The 18775-nt window shown below is 32.9% G+C and overlaps 1 protein-coding gene across 1 annotated transcript; it reads right to left on the bottom strand.

Moving 5' to 3' along the window:
* Window positions 1–1422: 1422 nt before the first annotated feature.
* Window positions 1423–17971, bottom strand: LOC127702019 (DBH-like monooxygenase protein 1 homolog). The gene is made up of 7 exons (XM_052205996.1): window positions 17960–17971; window positions 10353–10491; window positions 9327–9431; window positions 8515–8697; window positions 5355–5524; window positions 3430–3673; window positions 1423–1523 (listed from the first exon to the last, which is right to left on the bottom strand). The coding sequence occupies exons 1-7, from the start codon at window positions 17969–17971 to the stop codon at window positions 1423–1425; spliced, it is 954 nt and encodes a 317-aa protein (XP_052061956.1).
* Window positions 17972–18775: the final 804 nt, after the last annotated feature.

Genomic DNA, 18775 nt, shown 5'->3' with positions numbered 1-18775 from the left:
TGATTTATGTAAAATATAAATGTTAGTTCGCTATATATAATCGCTTATTTGTATTATATAGAATATGAATATGATGAAAAGGCTGAGATAACCAATATAATCTTGCATAATAAAATCGGCATGCTTCGGCTAACATCTAATACGTTATTCGGCTGTGCCTTTTTTATGTGCTGATTTAGGTAGTTTTATGTATTCGTTTTTATTCTGTAGTTCACCACATCGGTGTTAACATGTGGCTCCGTGTTGAAGACCGTACTTTGACCTATAATGGTTTACTTTTATAAATTTTGACTTGGATGGAGGGTTGTCTCATTGGCACTCATACCACATCTTCTTATATCTATATCTATTATATAGTCCTTTTTATAAATTTACTGTTTGCAAAAGTATGAATTATTCTAAATACTAAGGATTTTCTTATCCCAGGCATATAACCTTAGCCGTATTTGGCACAACTTTTTGGAACTTTTGGTCCTCAATGCTCTTCAATTTTGTACTTGTTTTGGCTTTCGGGCTTTTTTTATCTGAACGTCACTGATGGGTCTTGTGTAGACGAAACGCGCGTCTGGTGTATTAAAATATAAGCCTGGTACCTTTTTATAGCTATTATTTGTGTGTGTCTCTGTCCTGTATGTTCTCCCATTTATTTGTATTGTAGTCCTGTCATGTAATCTTGTCATTTTAATGTTATATTTAACATTGCCATAAAAGCGGGAGGTTTGGCTAGCCACAACACCAGGTTCAACCCACCATTTTTTCTTAAAATGTCCTGTACAAAGTCAGGAAAATGGCCATAATATATATTATAGTTCGTTTCTGTGTGTGTTTCATTTTAGTGTTGAATTTCTGTTGTGTCGTTGTTTTCCTCTTATATTTGATGTGTTTCCCTCAGTTTTAGTTTGTAACCCGGATTTGTTTTTTTCTCAATCGATTTATGAATTTCGAATAGCGGTAAACTACTGTTGCCTTTATTTACCCTTCCGGAGCACCTGACATCACCATTGTTTTATACGAGTCTCAGAATTTACATTGCTGTAAGTGTTACTTGTGTTATCTGTTTTAAATAATTAACTCCAGGTATGTAACGTTGTAATTGGATGTAGCTATAAAGAGCCCAGAGATGACAATGTGCATGTCTCTTGAAATATCAACCCTCTTCTTTTTATTCTCAATTCATTGACTAAAACGTGCAAGAAAAGAAAATATGCAATAATAATGAAAAAGAAAATATAAAATAATAATGAGTACATGAAAAACACTAAATAGTTCTATAAAAATCGACATAATTGAGCAAAAACAAAAAAACATACCTTATAGGATAGGATTGCCAACCTTTAATTTGATTTGGCTTGCACAGCTATTATTGGAAAAAAGGTAACGAGCAAAACAAGGAAGAGAAAGCGACTAAATTTTTAAAAATAATTACTCGTGCATATGAGGAGAATCATAAGCAAATGAGGGATCATTTGTTATATCTGCAATCTTTGTCCCGTTCCTGTGTAGTTCTACTTTCATTTCACTGCCTACAAAACAGTTACAAAAAAAACTAGAATCGTAAAAACAAAATAATAACATATGGTCAAAAGGATATGAAGGATATACATTAATGAGATAGTAACCCAACGACAAAAAATACCAAATATAATATCTATTGGGTGACATAAAGTCCTCAGCATTTTTTCAAGCTCTGTCTAAACCGTTCGGAGTTTACGCATATCGAACCAAGTAATAAATATAATATCAATCATTGAAGAATGAGGCTAATTTTTTTCAATAACTTTAATACAGGAACAAGAATTTTTTAAATCAATGTTTTTTTTTAAATAGAACACATTTCTGTTGCTTTTCTTCCAAAGCAAATTATTTTTAAATCACCGTACGTACTTCATTTTTAATCTTTAAAGAAAGAAATCAAACAATTTATATATAAAACAAGAAATGATTGTAACAGGATGCTGTTACGAAGACAAAAACAAAGTTTCCATAAGTATAAACTCCTAAGGACCCCTTATTATTCATTCAATTCGTTATCAATTGACTTTATCATGTAGAACATTTTCAATTAAAAAAGATTCACTAATTTTTAAAATATTTTGTGAAAATTGAAAAAAAAACTGGTCAAGGTTATTAGGGACCATTGACCGTTTGACCTAAAAGTAGACCATATGTTCCCATAGTCATTACTGAAGACCCCAAGTGTCTTTCATTAACTGTTTTCAAGTTAAAATCATTTGAAAAAAAAATTAATTAAAAATCCCATAGGGTTTTTATAATAGACCCCTTCCTTCTTGTAGCACTCCAAAGTACCCCTTTATCGACCCCAATGTACAAACAAAACCCTGATTGCACCACTAGACATGTTAGTCTAACATATTGTGGAACCTTAAGTAAATCTGACTAGCGGTTTTGGAGAACGAATGCAGACAAGTTCATTTGAAAAAAACGGCGAAAGAGGAAGAGAGAGAGAAAGAGGAAGAAGAAGCAATTCTGCCCAATCCAGATATTATTTGTGTAAAGTTTCATAAACTTTGGAGCATTTTGAAATTTTTGGACATTTTTGCTGTTTCCATGGTTACGGTGACCATTTCCATAATCTCAAAGACAGATGGCACATTGACACTTAACATGTAACATTTCAGTACAGTTTTGCTGGATTTGCTGTACTATATTCTGTAAGAAAATAATACATTATTGATTTTCCCATAGGGCTCAATGTAATGCAATTCCCCAGTTTCCATAGCAATGGCGGCCATTTTAAAAGTTTTAAATGCTGTTTTCCCTTCTAGGCATAACAGGCAACATTTCCATAAAGTTTAATTAGGTTGGGTCTAAAAATAAAAGATTTAGAATTTAAAAAAAAAACAACACATTTTTGCTGTTTCTATTCGGCGACTTAATATTAAAAAAATGAGCAAAAACTTAAATATAGGCCCTTACAATAACTTTAAAGGTACCAATTTTACTACACCAGGTGCGCATTTCGACAATTTATGTCTTTTCATTGATGCTCGAGTCCAAACTTTTTGAAAATCAAAAACCTAATACAGACGTCAAATAGATGATAGAACCAAAATGATAAAAGATGAATGATCGACACTATATTGTAATATTGTATAAGCTTTGGACCAGAATCAATTTCATATTTTATAGCTGGTTGTCAATTATACTAGCAAGTCCAACAAACAAGCAGAGAGTGATTATCGATTTTATAGATAATGCTTTACAAATGTGGTGTTCATCTATTCGCAACAATTTCTTTTCCGAGTATATACCGGTTTGTTAGTGTCTGTAGATCTAACTTTTGTACGGTTGTGAAATATTTTGACTAGTAGATTATATCTAGAAGTTTTTATTCGGAAATATGACCTCTTTGATTATTTTCAGTCAAGCCAAATGCAACATTGATTTTTCTAGAATAATTTAATTTACCCAAATAATGCATATGGTTCAAAGCTGAAAACACATGAATATTTCCTGTGAACAGCTGTTTTGTACAATCGGCTGGACATTCGCCTTGTTCATGATGGATCTCATGACCCGATGGAATTTTCAGATAACTCTGACCAGTGACGAAAACTCCAGCGTCATTTGGACGTAAGTTAGGTGTAAAGTAAAGTTTCAGCCCTGATCCGTCAACTAGACTGCTTGAAAGCAGTGGATTTGTCCAGTGTAGCTGTAAAAATATACAATTGGTATTATACTGTCAGTCTACTAGTATTTTTTTTAAGATCGACAAACCTTTATTTGAAATGGAATTTAGGATGAAAAGGAACAATCAATGCAACTCGAAACTATTACTAGTACTCCATTGATATCATATGAATTGGCGTAGGGGAAAACCATTTGATATTCTGATGGGAGAGGGATGGAGGATATTTATGCGGATTTGATATTCTGATGGGAGAGGGATGGAGGATATTTATGTGGATTTGATATTCTGATGGGAGAGGGATGGAGGATATTTATGCGGATTTGATATTCTGATGGGAGAGGGATGGAGGATATTTATGCGGATTTGATATTCTGATGGGGGAGGGATGGAGGATATTTATGCGGATTTGATATTCTGATGGGAGAGGGATGGAGGATATTTATGCGGATTTGATATTCTGATGGGAGAGGGATGGAGGATATTTATGCGGATTTGATATTCTGATGGGGGAGGGATGGAGGATATTTATGCGGATTTGATATTCTGATGGGAGAGGGATGGAGGATATTTATGTGGATTTGATATTCTGATGGGAGAGGGATGGAGGATATTTATGTGGATTTGATATTCTGATGGGAGAGGGATGGAGGATATTTATGCGGATTTGATATTCTGATGGGAGAGGGATGGAGGATATTTATGCGGATTTGATATTCTGATGGGAGAGGGATGGAGGATATTTATGTGGATTTGATATTCTGATGGGAGAGGGATGGAGGATATTTATGCGGATTTGATATTCTGATGGGAGAGGGATGGAGGATATTTATGCGGATTTGATATTCTGATGGGAGAGGGATGGAGGATATTTATGCGGATTTGATATTCTGATGGGAGAGGGATGGAGGATATTTATGCGGATTTGATATTCTGATGGGAGAGGGATGGAGGATATTCTGATGGGAGAGGGATGGAGGATATTTATGTGGATTTGATATTCTGATGGGAGAGGGATGGAGGATATTTATGCGGATTTGAAATTCCTTTTCCATTGTTGGTACACATGTTTTTTTTTTTTTTTACTTTTATAGACTATTGTTTCCTGCACATTGTGTTGCAGATTATGCATATTCATCCTGTTTTGTGCAAGACTAAACATTTTCAGCAATTAACCAGGCCAGGATGTTCATTTACAAAATAATAAATCCTCCTCCCTCCCCGAAAATCCAATGGTCGTCTTCTAGCTACATGATTATATAATGAAGGGTTATCATATTCAAGATAGGGACAACAGTATTGATAATTAGTAATCATCTGATTAATACACTACACGTTTATTAGTGCATGAAGAACAAAACGCAGATTACTTATCCGTTAAAAGAACGTGTGTTGGTAATTTAGCCTTTCCGGAGCACCTGAGTTCAATCCCGGGTTTTTGATGACACAAAAGTTTTGTTATGTATGTCCTCCCATGTAAAACAGGCAAAGCCAGTTTCTGCAATGTTTGTTTCGCTCACATGGTATGATTATTTTTTTTCATGCATTCAACTTGGAAATTGCAGAATTTCTAATTTGCATGTACGAAAATCAAAACTTAGACGAAATACAGAAAGTAAATAATTCATTTTTTATTTTCGTTCAGAAAAAAATTATCACATCATTATCAACAGTCTAATATATACAGGTTAAATAATATACATACTTGTATAGCACCTTGTGTATACATGTTTTGCCCAATTCTGATTCCAGCTTCATCGGTCAGACAATGACCTGCTAATCCCAGAGACCATACACCTAATACAGTTTGACACGAACTTGAAGCTGCCATTCCACATTTATGAGGAATGCCAACCTCTTCAGGAGGTACTGTCTCTAAAACATGAAATTATACTGCTTACTTGTACTTATAAAAATCAAAATGCAACGGGAAAATACAAAATACAGTAACCAGAAAAAAATATGTGTTCTGTTCTCAAAGATTTTGGAATAAGTCACTGACACTTCCGTCAGAAAAAAAAAACCTTTCGTATGTTTTTGCTGATAGTAAATACCATGGATGAAAAAACGAAAAGAAAATCAACAGTCCACGAACATTCCACGTAAAAATGCACAAAAAAGTATATGTTGAACAACATGAAACCTGGAGACGGATTTATATAAGAGCACTGCTCTTGTTTCCTAATCCCAATAATGGAATCACTTGTATATTTCGTATTTATTTCTTTACTCTTGTAGCTATACATAACGATTTATTTAATAAAATATGTTTACACTAACATGAAATCTACTGAAAACCGGAGTTGAAGAATTGAATATAAATACATGTATGTTAAATTGTTTGATTGAAATTTACTGTTATACAATTTTAGAAATCATTTTGAATTAAGGAATATATCTCTCTCATGCAAAAATACTGAGCTCCAAGGTAATTTCAAAAACGGGAAGTCCATAAAAACAGACAAAATCAAGCGCTATTATTCAACAGAACAACAGAAAAATATTCCTGACTTGTTACAGACATTTTCCGAGGAAAATGGTGGGTTAAACCTGGTGGGTGGGTTAAACTTGCCAAACTTCTGATTCCTTGTCCAGTTTTGGCTATACTTTAGGTCCTTTTGGTTGATCACATTTGTATGAGACTTTGGATTTTCAAATATTTTAGCCTCGATCATCAATGAAGAGACATTAAAATGCCCGTCTGGTGCAGTAAAATTGGTACCGTTTATATAATTAGCGATGATCATTTAAGGCAAGAAGTCCGAACATACACTAGCTGTAATTGCTATGTATGACCTAATTGTTATCTAGAAACAAGGTTTAGATATCAAAATTGTTGTTTATATTCGTTCTGCAATGGTCTGGCACTTAATACTCGCTCTTTCCTAAATGCATATCGTCTGTTATGTCATATCTCATGTGTTGAGATAGACAAGCAACAGATTAATCTATACGCATAAAGCGTTTGCAAATCACACACTATGGTCATCGCAAAGTACAAATATTTTATAAAAAGGTATATTTGTGCTACGTGCTGGACACTTTTGGTTAACGACCAAACAATATCTAACAGCTACTTCGTGAATCAACAGCATGGTTAATTGCTCTTGGCTTTACAGAAGTAAAATTCACGTGAAGGGGTGTCCAATTGTCTGTGTGGGATACTACGCATCCACATCTAGACGAATTTGGAAAGAAATCAAAAGCCTTTTGTTGGGTTAGTGCCGTCCCATGCACGTTAAAAAAAACCGTCACAAGACCATTTGAGTGGTCTGTATCCGACCGATTTCATTTCAAAATACCCAATCCAGTTCCAGGCTTAATTTTCAGACCTCTTGTCCTTTCTATCTACTTTACAGAACATTCATTACTGATTTATTGTTCCTGCATGTGCATGAAATATTTGCCGCTGAATGTTAATAAACAATCATTCGAAGATAAGACAATGACAACAACAAAAATGTGCACGGAAATAAAAACAACAGACCAAGAAACACCAAAGAAAAAACTGTTTGATCAACACAAACCATAATAATGAACGTATATGAAGTCAGTTGTTCCAAACAGGTTAGCAATTCCTACCTACTAGTGGCACCCGTCGTTTTAATCTTGTCATGTGTTTGTTTTGTTTTACAGTCATTGCCATTCTTCCTATGCAACCGTGAATAATTTACAATTTTATTAAAAGGATACAGATGTTGATAATATCAACTTCCGAACGTTACTGTCATAAGATTAAAAGTTGAAACTTCATATAGAAAACTTGAAAAAAAAAGACATTCGAACATTAAACAACAAAAGATACCAAAGTCTAAAACCGGTACAATAAAAATTCCCTAAATATAACAACTCAGTGTGAAGTCTCCAACCGGTACAATAAAAACTCCCTAAATATAACAACTCAGTGTGAAGTGTGATAGCGATAATTTGTGTAAATTGTGCATCTTTATTTAAAACTATTTAAAAGGATTAGTTTTCTTAAATCTGATATCTTTGGACTTTCACAGACACACTGTTCGGTCATAAAATGTCATTATATTGTTATACTTATTATCGTTTTATCTAAATCATTTTATTTGCAATATTTGTCCGTCAAAGTAATTTTATTAACATGTAACGATTTTTCTTTATAAAGCTTTTTGTGTTATAAGTAACAATTAAGTGTCAGTATATTTTTACAAAGTCGAAAATTTGTTTCAAGATAATTCTACTTGTAAATAATAGATAAAGTCACAGCTTTGAATAGTTCTTAAGTTTTCTTATGTAAACAATAAATAATCATTTAGTCATTTCAATTAGCACTATCAAGCCTTAAACTCAAACAACAGATTTTTGTTATATTCTTTTGTTAGTCCTTTAAGTGCTAATTGTATTATTTTATTGTCATTCGGTAATCTCGTTTCTATTATTGTAACCATGTAAATTCTTGATTTAAATATGTTTTCTGAAGTTCTTACTTCAGTGAGAGTCGTGCATTCGTACTGACAACATCCGCTCATTTGTAAAAGTACATGTATTCCATCCTGAATCAATAAATTATTAACTACTGCATAGGACTTGTGTCTAATTCTACAAGCGGAGTTTAAGCGAGTATTCCCAGGCAAGTGACTAAGTCTTAGTCACTGTCTAACGTTGGCATCGCCAACGTCTGCAACCGGTCGTGGGTTGCAGCTCGTTATCATCATCAATCAGTAGTCAGTCTCCTGGTTACAGAACTCTAAAACCGGTACAATAAAAACTCCCTAAATATAACAACTCAGTGTGACATCAATTACTATTTTACTCCTTCTTAAGTAAAACCCCAACCACACACGAATGACTTGTAAAGGTGTTTATATATTTACATATAAGAATGAAATACATACGCCCAGGCATACACCCCAATAACGTGATATGATGCATCACGTCTGCGTTATCTAATACTGGTTCATAAGCAATCAGATGGAGGTCCTCCCCTTGTGGAAAATCAAATACCATGCATATATATGTTGTTTCTGTATTCGGTACTGGTGTGTTCGAAGGTAAGGAGTAAGTATAACTGACAACACCTGCAAAAAAGAGAAAATATATAGAGGAAATAGTGATACACACAAACTTATATCAAATAGTAAAAAAAAAAAAATGTCATCTTTCACGCTAAATGATATAATTTAAATTAAACATTTATTCCTGTTATATTCTTTACGTCTTCGTACACGAAGACTGGTATTTTATTAGTTGGAAGAGAGAAGAACGTAGTTCGAAGATTAATCGTCTAGCAAAACATATGTTCAAATACGACTTCTACAGAAGAGGACAGAGCGAATGAAAACGTCTACTATATATACATAATGGGGCAGCCTATGCAGGTCCGCAGAAGATTCACGAGGTTTTGAAGAGAAAGAATCCTCCTGGGATTTATAAAACAAGAAAATGGTTACAAAGATGACTATACGCTTCAAAAACCCGTTCGAAGACGATTTAAGACTCTCAGAATAATTGTGACAGAGCCATTGGAAATGTTTGATGCCGATCTTGCAACTTACTGTAAGTTCAATTTCTCCCTATAACGATAATTTTAAACACTTGTTACTCGTTATTGATTGTTTTAGTCGATATCTATGGGTTGAAGCGTTGCAAATCCGTATATTTTGCCTTAATAGAGAAATTGTTACTGTTCACTCAGGTATTCACTCACCAGGATCTTGTGTTGCATTACAGTTAAAAGAGTTTGGTGTACATGATATTGTGAGGTATTTATTTGCTTCGTAGCATTCTGGAGCATCGAAAGGATCACATATTCCTAAAACAAATAAAAAACAAAAGATTAAAATATACTGTAAACAAAAAACAATATGAAGCTAATCAAATTTCTGCAACAACTGCAGTTTAATTGACATTTGCAGAATTTAATGTAAAAATAAGACGTGGTATTATTACCCGCGGCTCGAGCATTATCAATGTTCCTGTCAATACTACTGACTCTTCGGCAGTTCTTTACAAAGTAACGTTTATGTTATTAATGCAATTTCCGAACCTGTACATATTTTGTACAAGTTCTAAAAATATATGCAATCAAATCGGATTTGACTAGTTTGGTAAATTTTTGATAAACGACAGGTTATAATGTTTGACTTATTTCCCTCCACAACCATTCGCAACGTTACAACCAGCTATTTTCATTAGTAAGGAGACAGATTATACCTCTTTATCCCGTTGACAATACCTATCCACTCTTGATAGTTCAATTTTCAAATGTTAACTATCTATAGTGGATATATATCAACAGATTGGTGTGGTAGAATCTACATTATAAAAAAAAAAAACATATTTATCCTGCAATCAACCAACTATTGTACAAATAACAGGTACATAAAATTTTTTTTTTTCCTTTATAATAAAGGAACATGTTACCACGCTTCCATGTTGAACAAGTGGCAATGTGAGTCCTCTTCGTGGTTCGTGTTTAAAATATATCTATTTCTTTTAAAAATCAGAGACAACTATTTGATTTCAAACAACGAAAGCTTCAAAAGAGAGGCGAAAGATACCAAAGGGACATTCAAACTCAAAAGTCGAAAATAAACTGACAATGCCATGGCTAAAAAAGAAAAAAGACCAAGTTCCGGGTGTAAATTGCAGGGTAAAAACAATGTCTGTATTTCCAAGTTTTGAATTCCACAATGTAGAGTGTACGTGTTAAAGGATGTTTTTCAATTCTTACCGGGATGAGTGATGCCTGTGACTCTCGTTGGTGTCATTCCTTGTCCAGCTACCCATACACAATTATGATCTCCTAATTCATATCCATTTGTTAATCCATCTCCATCTGAATCCATTTGACACAGAGTTTTGTCCCATACCTAAATTGATTAGCATCACAATTTTTTTCAATTCCTATTTTTTTTTACAGATACCGTTTCTAATAAGTATCTATCAAATTAATCTGATTATGCAGTAACTTGATTGAAAAGGGTATGTGGAGTTTGATTTATTATTTTTTTGTAAAGCGTTTGCACTAGGGTTATTTTTTTGCTTGGTCATAGAAATCTAAAGAAAATATAAGAAGATTGTGTATGTCAAAATGATATATTCTTTGTGTATGCATATTGATCTAAAATATAGAGTATGATTTTTTAACTGGTTTATATCACTTAAATAAAATCTTGAATTTTAAAAACACATTTGTTTTTAGATTTCGGTCTTAACATACTAATAAAATTGAGAATGGAAATGGGGAATATGTCAAAGAGACAGCAACCCGACCAAAGAGCAGACAACAGCCGGAGGCCACCAATGGGTCTTCAACGCAGCGAGAAAATAAGTATGACAGGTAGTTAATATGTATATTTTAAGCAACCTCTTTTATTCTGTTATAGTTGTAAATCGCTCTAATGTTTTGCATTTCATAAAGTGCCAAAACAGAGTTTAATGTACATGTTTGCATAATACTTATACAAATTAACATCGATTCCGATTCTGTGTCTTGTGTAACCGGAGAGCACGATTCGTTTTTCAAAATCAATTTGTCTCCCCCGGGACTCTAAACCTGGACCTCTGTCTTACAAGGCAGCGCTCTAACCGACTGAGCTACAGAAGTACGTCGCTAGCTCAACCGCTTACGGCTGGCTAAGTATATACTACAAGTACTAAGGGAAGCAATCCCGTCACACTTGCATTGTTTAAACTTGTATCGCTTTTCCGTTTCTTCCGTTTGTCTTTCTTCGATAAGCACTGTATGTTTCCTGTTAATTACGAGTATGTTCCATGGTTTCCTTTCTTCCTGATTTTTTATGCTTTTCATCGATCTGTCACTCCTTATATGCAACATGACAGTTTTGGGTTTGGGTTTGTATTGACCGATCTTTAGTTTTCCGAGTGTAGTGTTTTCTTTACGATACTTTTTCTTTTCTTTTCTTTTCTTTTGGATATTATGTTGTCTGTCTTCGTTTTCGTTAAAGTTTTCATGTCCTAAATGATTCTGTCGTTTCAGTAGTATGCTTCAGATTGCCCAATGGGGTCCATTTATTTTTCTCTACTGTAAATATATTACCTTGTTGTTGGCAGCAAAAGCGAGACCAAACTGATTTCTTGGACCACCACCTTCTTTTACCGAATGTCCAACCCCTTGCCATTTCGCATTCGGCTGACATGGATGGTCAATATTGTTTCCGTTTGGTATTAATGTTCTGAACGTTGAGTGACATGCTACTTCTGCCATGCACAGGCTTATCACTGCAGTGAGTATCCTATAAGAATCATGCACACACAAAATAGTTTTATGAAATCAAATTGAAAAAATCCGAAACTGCATTATTGTAGGACAAACTTTATGTTCTGACCGACAAGATAATTCATAGAGAGAAGCACTAGGAAATGACTTTTTCTCTCAAACTTCCATGGTTTAAAGTAAACTTGTAAATATATACCCTGCAACGTCCTGTCTGTGTTTTTGTTTGATGTTTTTCTTTGTATCGATCTGATGAGTTAAGCCATTTTCAACTGATTTTTATAGTGTGTTCTTATGTTGTGCTGTTACACCACTGTTCCAGGTGGCTAACAAACATGTTTAACCCCGCCACATAATTTCTTTATGTGCCTGTCCCAAGTCAGGAGCCTGTAGTTCAGTGGTTGTCGTTGGTTCATGTCTGTTATATTTGTTTATCGTAAATTGTTTTGTTATAAATTAGGCAGTTAGTTTTCTCAGTTGAATTGTTTCATATTTTTTTAAATAACACACTGAGAAATTGAAATTACACACTGAGAAATCGAAATTACACACTGAGATTTAAAAATATGAAAAACACACACTGAGAATTGAAAATTACACAATGAGATTCCCAAAAGACACACTGAGATGAAATAAACTGAAAAACACACACTGAGATTTGAAATTACACACTGAGAATTTAAAATCACACACTGAGATTTGTGCGCACTTTTTATGCGCACATATCTAATTAGTATAATTAATCTGAATCTATTACAAGCTTAAAACAACAAGGGGACAGAACTCTTTAGTCCTTCAAATTGGGCGCTAAATGTTTTATAAAAAACATTAAAAATACAACGTATAGAAAAACTACGTTATTAAAGACCAATAGAACAAGAAAAATACCCACTTACTCTCATTACAAAATATAACCAAATGGTGAAAACTTTATTAGAATGATAAGAAAACATTGGAACAATCTGAAAAAATACAAACAATGCAGTGATCCCCCCCCCCCCCCCCCCCCGAGTGCCTATTATAGCATATATACGTAACAAAAATATAAGAAATTACCTTGCAAAATCAGGGTAACAGTTGAAAGACTTTTGAAAAGGGACCATGCTTAAACAGTTTTAAGCAAAAATCCCGATATACTGTTAGTAATAATCTGAATTATTGGCAAAAAAACTTATGATTACGAGTTAGCAAAAAAGTTGGTTACGTCTTGAAATTTATTACGAATGTTGGTTGTAGGAACCGCATTTCATTATAATGACAAGAGTTCGGGAGACCAAGATATTAATCTGTTGAATTATTCATCTCATGAATATTCATTAGTAATTTGCATATTAATCTCAGTGTGTATTTTTGAAATCTCATTGTGTAATTAACAATTCTCAGTGTGTGTTTTTCAATTTATTTCATCTCAGTGTGTCTTTTTAAAATCTCAGTGTGTAATTTTAAATTCTCAGTGTGTGTTTTTCATATTTTTAAATCTCAGTGTGTAATTTCGATTTCTCAGTGTGTAATTTCAATTTCTCAGTGTGTTATTTAAGGTTCTTAAATCTCAGTGTGATTTTTTAAATTCTCAGTGTGTAATTTTTTCGAAAAAATGGTTTAAACATAGTTTTGACGAGAACAGCTTGCCATAAGTTGTCTCATTGGCAATCATACCACATCTCCTTATTTTAATATTGTCACCTGTCCCTTATCTGTTGACTCAGATACCCGTATGTTGCAAGGGAGAGGAGACCCAGTCTAGATTTACAAGTAGCTATTTAGAAATCGTGTATTTAATCAGCTGTAGCAGGGTAATCTAATTTGCTTCGAAAATCCTAAACCTTGGCGTATGTGGGTGTTTTAATAAAAAACAAAACTCTAAACATGAAATAATGAATAATAATAAATACGGTAAATATGGAATAGATAGGTAAAATTCAAATCATGCCTTACAAATCTTTCCAAATGCTAAACGACATTCAACGTACAAATAAATGAAAAACATGTAATTGAAAAAAAAGGATAACAAATAAAATTGAAAAGTACCAATGGTAAATGGACAAATCATCAGAATTGATTACTTTTAGTAATGCATTGAATAACCTTATATAACTAGATAAAAAAAAGAAGATGTGGTATGATTGCCAATGAGACAACTCTCCACAAGAGACCAAATGACACAGAAATTAACAGCTATAAGTTTGATGTTTTTCTTTGTATCGATCTAATGAGTTAAGCCATTTTCAACTGATTTTTATAGTGTGTTCTTATGTTGTGCTGTTACACCACTGTTCCAGGTGGCTAACAAACATGTTTAACCCCGCCACATAATTTCTTTATGTGCCTGTCCCAAGTCAGGAGCCTGTAGTTCAGTGGTTGTCGTTGGTTCATGTCTGTTATATTTGTTTATCGTAAATTGTTTTGTTATAAATTAGGCAGTTAGTTTTCTCAGTTGAATTGTTTCATATTTTTTATGTCAGGGCCTTTTATAGCCGACTGTAAGGTATGGGTTATTCTCATTGTTGAAGGCCGTACGGTTGCCTATAATTGCTTACATCCACTTCATTTAACTTTGTTTGATAGTTGTTATGGCAAGCCGTTCTCGTCAAAACTATTTTTAAACCATTTTTCGAAAAATTTACACACTGAGAATTAAAAAAAAAAAAAAAACACACTGAGATTAAAAAACCTAAAAACACACACTGAGAATTAAAATTTACACACTGAGATTTCATAAAAACGCACTGAAATTACAACAAATGAAAAACACACACTGAGAATTGAAAATTACACAATGAGATTCCCAAAAGACACACTGAGATGAAATAAACTGAAAAACACACAGAGATTTGAAATTACACACTGAGAATTTAAAATCACACACTGAGATTTGTGCGCACTTTTTATGCGCACATATCTAATTAGCATAATTAATTTGAATCTATTACAAGCTTAAAACAACAAGGGGACAGAACTCTTTAGTCCTTCAAATTGGGCGCTAAATGTTTTATAAAAAACATTAAAAATACAACGTATAGAAAAACTACGTTATTAAAGACCAATAGAACAAGAAAAATACCCACTTACTCTCATTACAAAATATAACCAAATGGTGAAAACTTTATTAGAATGATAAGAAAACATTGGAACAATCTGAAAAAATACAAGCAATGCAGTGATCCCCCCCCCCCCCCCCCCCCCGAGTGCCTATTATTGCATATATACGTAACAAAAATATAAGAAATTACCTTGCAAAATCAGGGTAACAGTTGAAAATATACGTAACAAAAATATAAGAAATTACCTTGCAAAATCAGGGTAACAGTTGAAAGACTTTTGAAAAGGGACCATGCTTAAACAGTTTTAAGCAAAAATCCCGATATACTGTTAGTAATAATCTGAATTATTGGCAAAAAAACTTATGATTACGAGTTAGCAAAAAAGTTGGTTACGTCTTGAAATTTATTACGAATGTTGGTTGTAGGAACCGCATTTCATTATAATGACAAGAGTTCGGGAGACCAAGATATTAATCTGTTGAATTATTCATCTCATGAATATTCATTAGTAATTTGCATATTAATCTCAGTGTGTATTTTTGAAATCTCATTGTGTAATTAACAATTCTCAGTGTGTGTTTTTCAATTTATTTCATCTCAGTGTGTCTTTTTAAAATCTCAGTGTGTAATTTTAAATTCTCAGTGTGTGTTTTTCATATTTTTAAATCTCAGTGTGTAATTTCGATTTCTCAGTGTGTAATTTCAATTTCTCAGTGTGTTATTTAAGGTTCTTAAATCTCAGTGTGATTTTTTAAATTCTCAGTGTGTAATTTTTTCGAAAAAATGGTTTAAACATAGTTTTGACGAGAACAGCTTGCCATAAGTTGTCTCATTGGCAATCATACCACATCTCCTTATTTTAATATTGTCACCTGTCCCTTATCTGTTGACTCAGATACCCGTATGTTGCAAGGGAGAGGAGACCCAGTCTAGATTTACAAGTAGCTATTTAGAAATCGTGTATTTAATCAGCTGTAGCAGGGTTATCTAATTTGCTTCGAAAATCCTAAACCTTGGCGTATGTGGGTGTTTTAATAAAAAACAAAACTCTAAACATGAAATAATGAATAATAATAAATACGGTAAATATGGAATAGATAGGTAAAATTCAAATCATGCCTTACAAATCTTTCCAAATGCTAAACGACATTCAACGTACAAATAAATGAAAAACATGTAATTGAAAAAAACGGATAACAAATAAAATTGAAAAGTACCAATGGTAAATGGACAAATCATCAGAATTGATTACTTTTATTAATGCATTGAATAACCTTATATAACTAGATAAAAAAAAGAAGATGTGGTATGATTGCCAATGAGACAACTCTCCACAAGAGACCAAATGACACAGAAATTAACAGCTATAAGTCACCGTACGGCCTTCAACAATGAGCAAAGCCCATACCGCATAGTATGCTATAAAAAGGCCCCGAAATAACAAATGTAAAACAATTGAAACGAGAAAACTAACGGCCTATTTAAGTTCATCCATAGAAATCGCAAGTAATAAGCAGGTATTATAATAAATCTATTTAATCATAGATTTTAACCTACACGAAGCATGAGTTATCAATGTTGATATACCAGCAACAAATGAAAATACCGTCAAATTCAGCAAGTCACCCTCCTTTTTCCTAAATGAAGGTGCAGATGTTTTTGTTTGTATGTAATCATTTCGTATGGATGTGTCCTGAACTACTAGATTACAAACGTCCAGATAAAAATGCACCTTCGGGACATCTTAAAATAAAAGTATTAGCGTATTGTTTACTTGGTTGAACCAAAATATCCATGGCTGACGAATTAAGAAAGATTATTGTTTGCTTAATTTCCTGTGGCAAAATTTCATAAATAATCAGGTTGATAACAAATTAAAAATAAAACAAAAAAGGAAATGATATCTGGCTCAGCTTTGCATTAAACTTGCATATTTTACTTTCTACGAGCTCAAATTCTGTTGATAGCATAACTTCGGATTCTCTCACGGTTATCCTCTTAAAAGCGTCATAGATTCGTTTAAATTCATACATGAAATGAAATGAAAAGAAAGGTCAGAAAACGAGCATGATGTCAATTACGTTTTGTGGACACAATGCATACTTTTTGATATGATTTTAAATTTCTGTTTCTTTATAAAAAAAAAAAAAAAATGAAAAAAATGTTGAAATACTTAGTTTGAAATAGAAAACTTGTTCATCTGACCAGGCATATTTGATATACAGCTAGTTGAAATCTCGAATGTAAATAAAAATATCGCTCTTTTTTCCGTTGTGACAAGATGGCTATACTTTTTGGTTTAATTGCTGTAGTAACAATAATATTGTTTCCCGTAAGAAAACACCATGAACTAGGAAAATATTAAATGTACTTTTTATACTCTAAATATTATTTCTCTCGGCTTTTCAAAATTTACGGTATAAAAACACAAACCGGATATTTGCTGACCTTGAATTTTCTAAGACATTTTTCGGACCGTTTTCAAATAGCTCATTCCCCGGTATTTGGTTTCAGTGACGTTATTTTTTGCTTTTACATCACAATAAGCATAACAAAATAAATATTCTTGTCAATATTATGACAATAGGAGGGAAAATATGAAATATAGACACAAAATTTTGATTTCGTGTACACAAAATTTAAACGTTAGACAAAAGAATAAATTAAACAAATAAATAAATAAAAAGAAGCAAATCTATAATATAAGACAAACATTAAAACTTACCAATGCATAGTAAATGAAATAAACTGAACTAGTCACCAAGAACTCAAAAGCGCAGATTGTAACTGAAAACCGAACACTTGAATTACTTCTATTAAGAATCAGTGACGGACCAATCAGAAAAACATGATCCACGTGGTTTCTCAGGGAAATCTTTTAATAGCAAAAGTGAACATTATATTAAGTTTGAAAAATATTTTGATATACATTTAAGAATGAAAAAACTAATATATAATTAAATAGACATGCAGTGATTTGCAATGGAGAATTTTGAGAGTTTGTTGCACCTGGGACTAACATGAATAATACAATTTTACTGTTGGTTCCAGGTTGCTCACTGACTCATTCATTTCTTTTTTAATATCAAAGACTGCTAGTTCATTTAATTTAAAAAAAAATCATTATTTTATTATAATTGTTTATTGTATTTCAATTTTATGCGGATAAATGTCTTTAATGTGTTCATCAAAAGGATAAATTCGTAGTCAGCTTGGGTCGTATAGGCTTGTAAATTTTATTGAAACCATACCGTACTATGTTTAGTTAAGGTGCATCGTTAACACTGGTTATATGTTTTTTACAATATAAAATTTTACTGAGTTTCCTCGTACGGAACCAAAAAAAATATTTCAAAGAAAGAAAGGTAATAAGAGAATTTAGAGTTTGGGCTTGGAGGTGTGGAATTCTTAAACTCTTTTCATATATAAGTCCGCTACTTTAAAACAAATGAAAATTAAATTTCGAAACTGAACAATTATAAAAGCTCCAAACTGTCGCATGCATACAAGTGGGACGTTTAGCTACCTATAAATCCAAGTTCAACCTACCATTTTCTTCGGAAAATGCATGTACCAAGTCTGGAATATGACAGTTAGTTTCCATTCTTTTCGTTAGTTGATAACTTTTGATTTTGTCAGTTTTTATGGAGTTCCCCTTTTTTAATATACCTTGGAATTTTGTATTTTTGTTATATTTTTTTTCCATTATATTTTACTTTTCCATTATGAAATCATCTTTGTTGTTTGTCCTCGTTTTGTTCGTGTCCACCAGCATGCCTTGTCTTGAAAAATGCATAGGGGCGAGATTTTTTAGAATTCAAAATTTTGGTTGCGAATGAAACATTGCAAAAACAAGTTGCGTTCTTTAAAAGAAAA

This window comes from Mytilus californianus, unplaced genomic scaffold, assembly GCF_021869535.1.
Source record: "Mytilus californianus isolate M0D057914Y unplaced genomic scaffold, xbMytCali1.0.p SCAF_5, whole genome shotgun sequence".
Taxonomy (NCBI): Eukaryota; Metazoa; Mollusca; class Bivalvia; order Mytilida; family Mytilidae; genus Mytilus; species Mytilus californianus.
The sequence above is the reverse complement of the archived record's forward strand: the minus strand, read 5'-3'. Positions and strand labels throughout refer to the sequence as shown.

Coding starts and splice junctions, on each gene's coding strand:
- LOC127702019 (XM_052205996.1), bottom strand. Junction 9,432..10,352: donor CACAGGCATCACTCATCCCG/GTAAGAATTGAA, acceptor TATTTGTTTTAG/GAATATGTGATCCTTTCGAT. Junction 8,698..9,326: donor TAATGCAACACAAGATCCTG/GTGAGTGAATAC, acceptor TCTTTTTTGCAG/GTGTTGTCAGTTATACTTAC.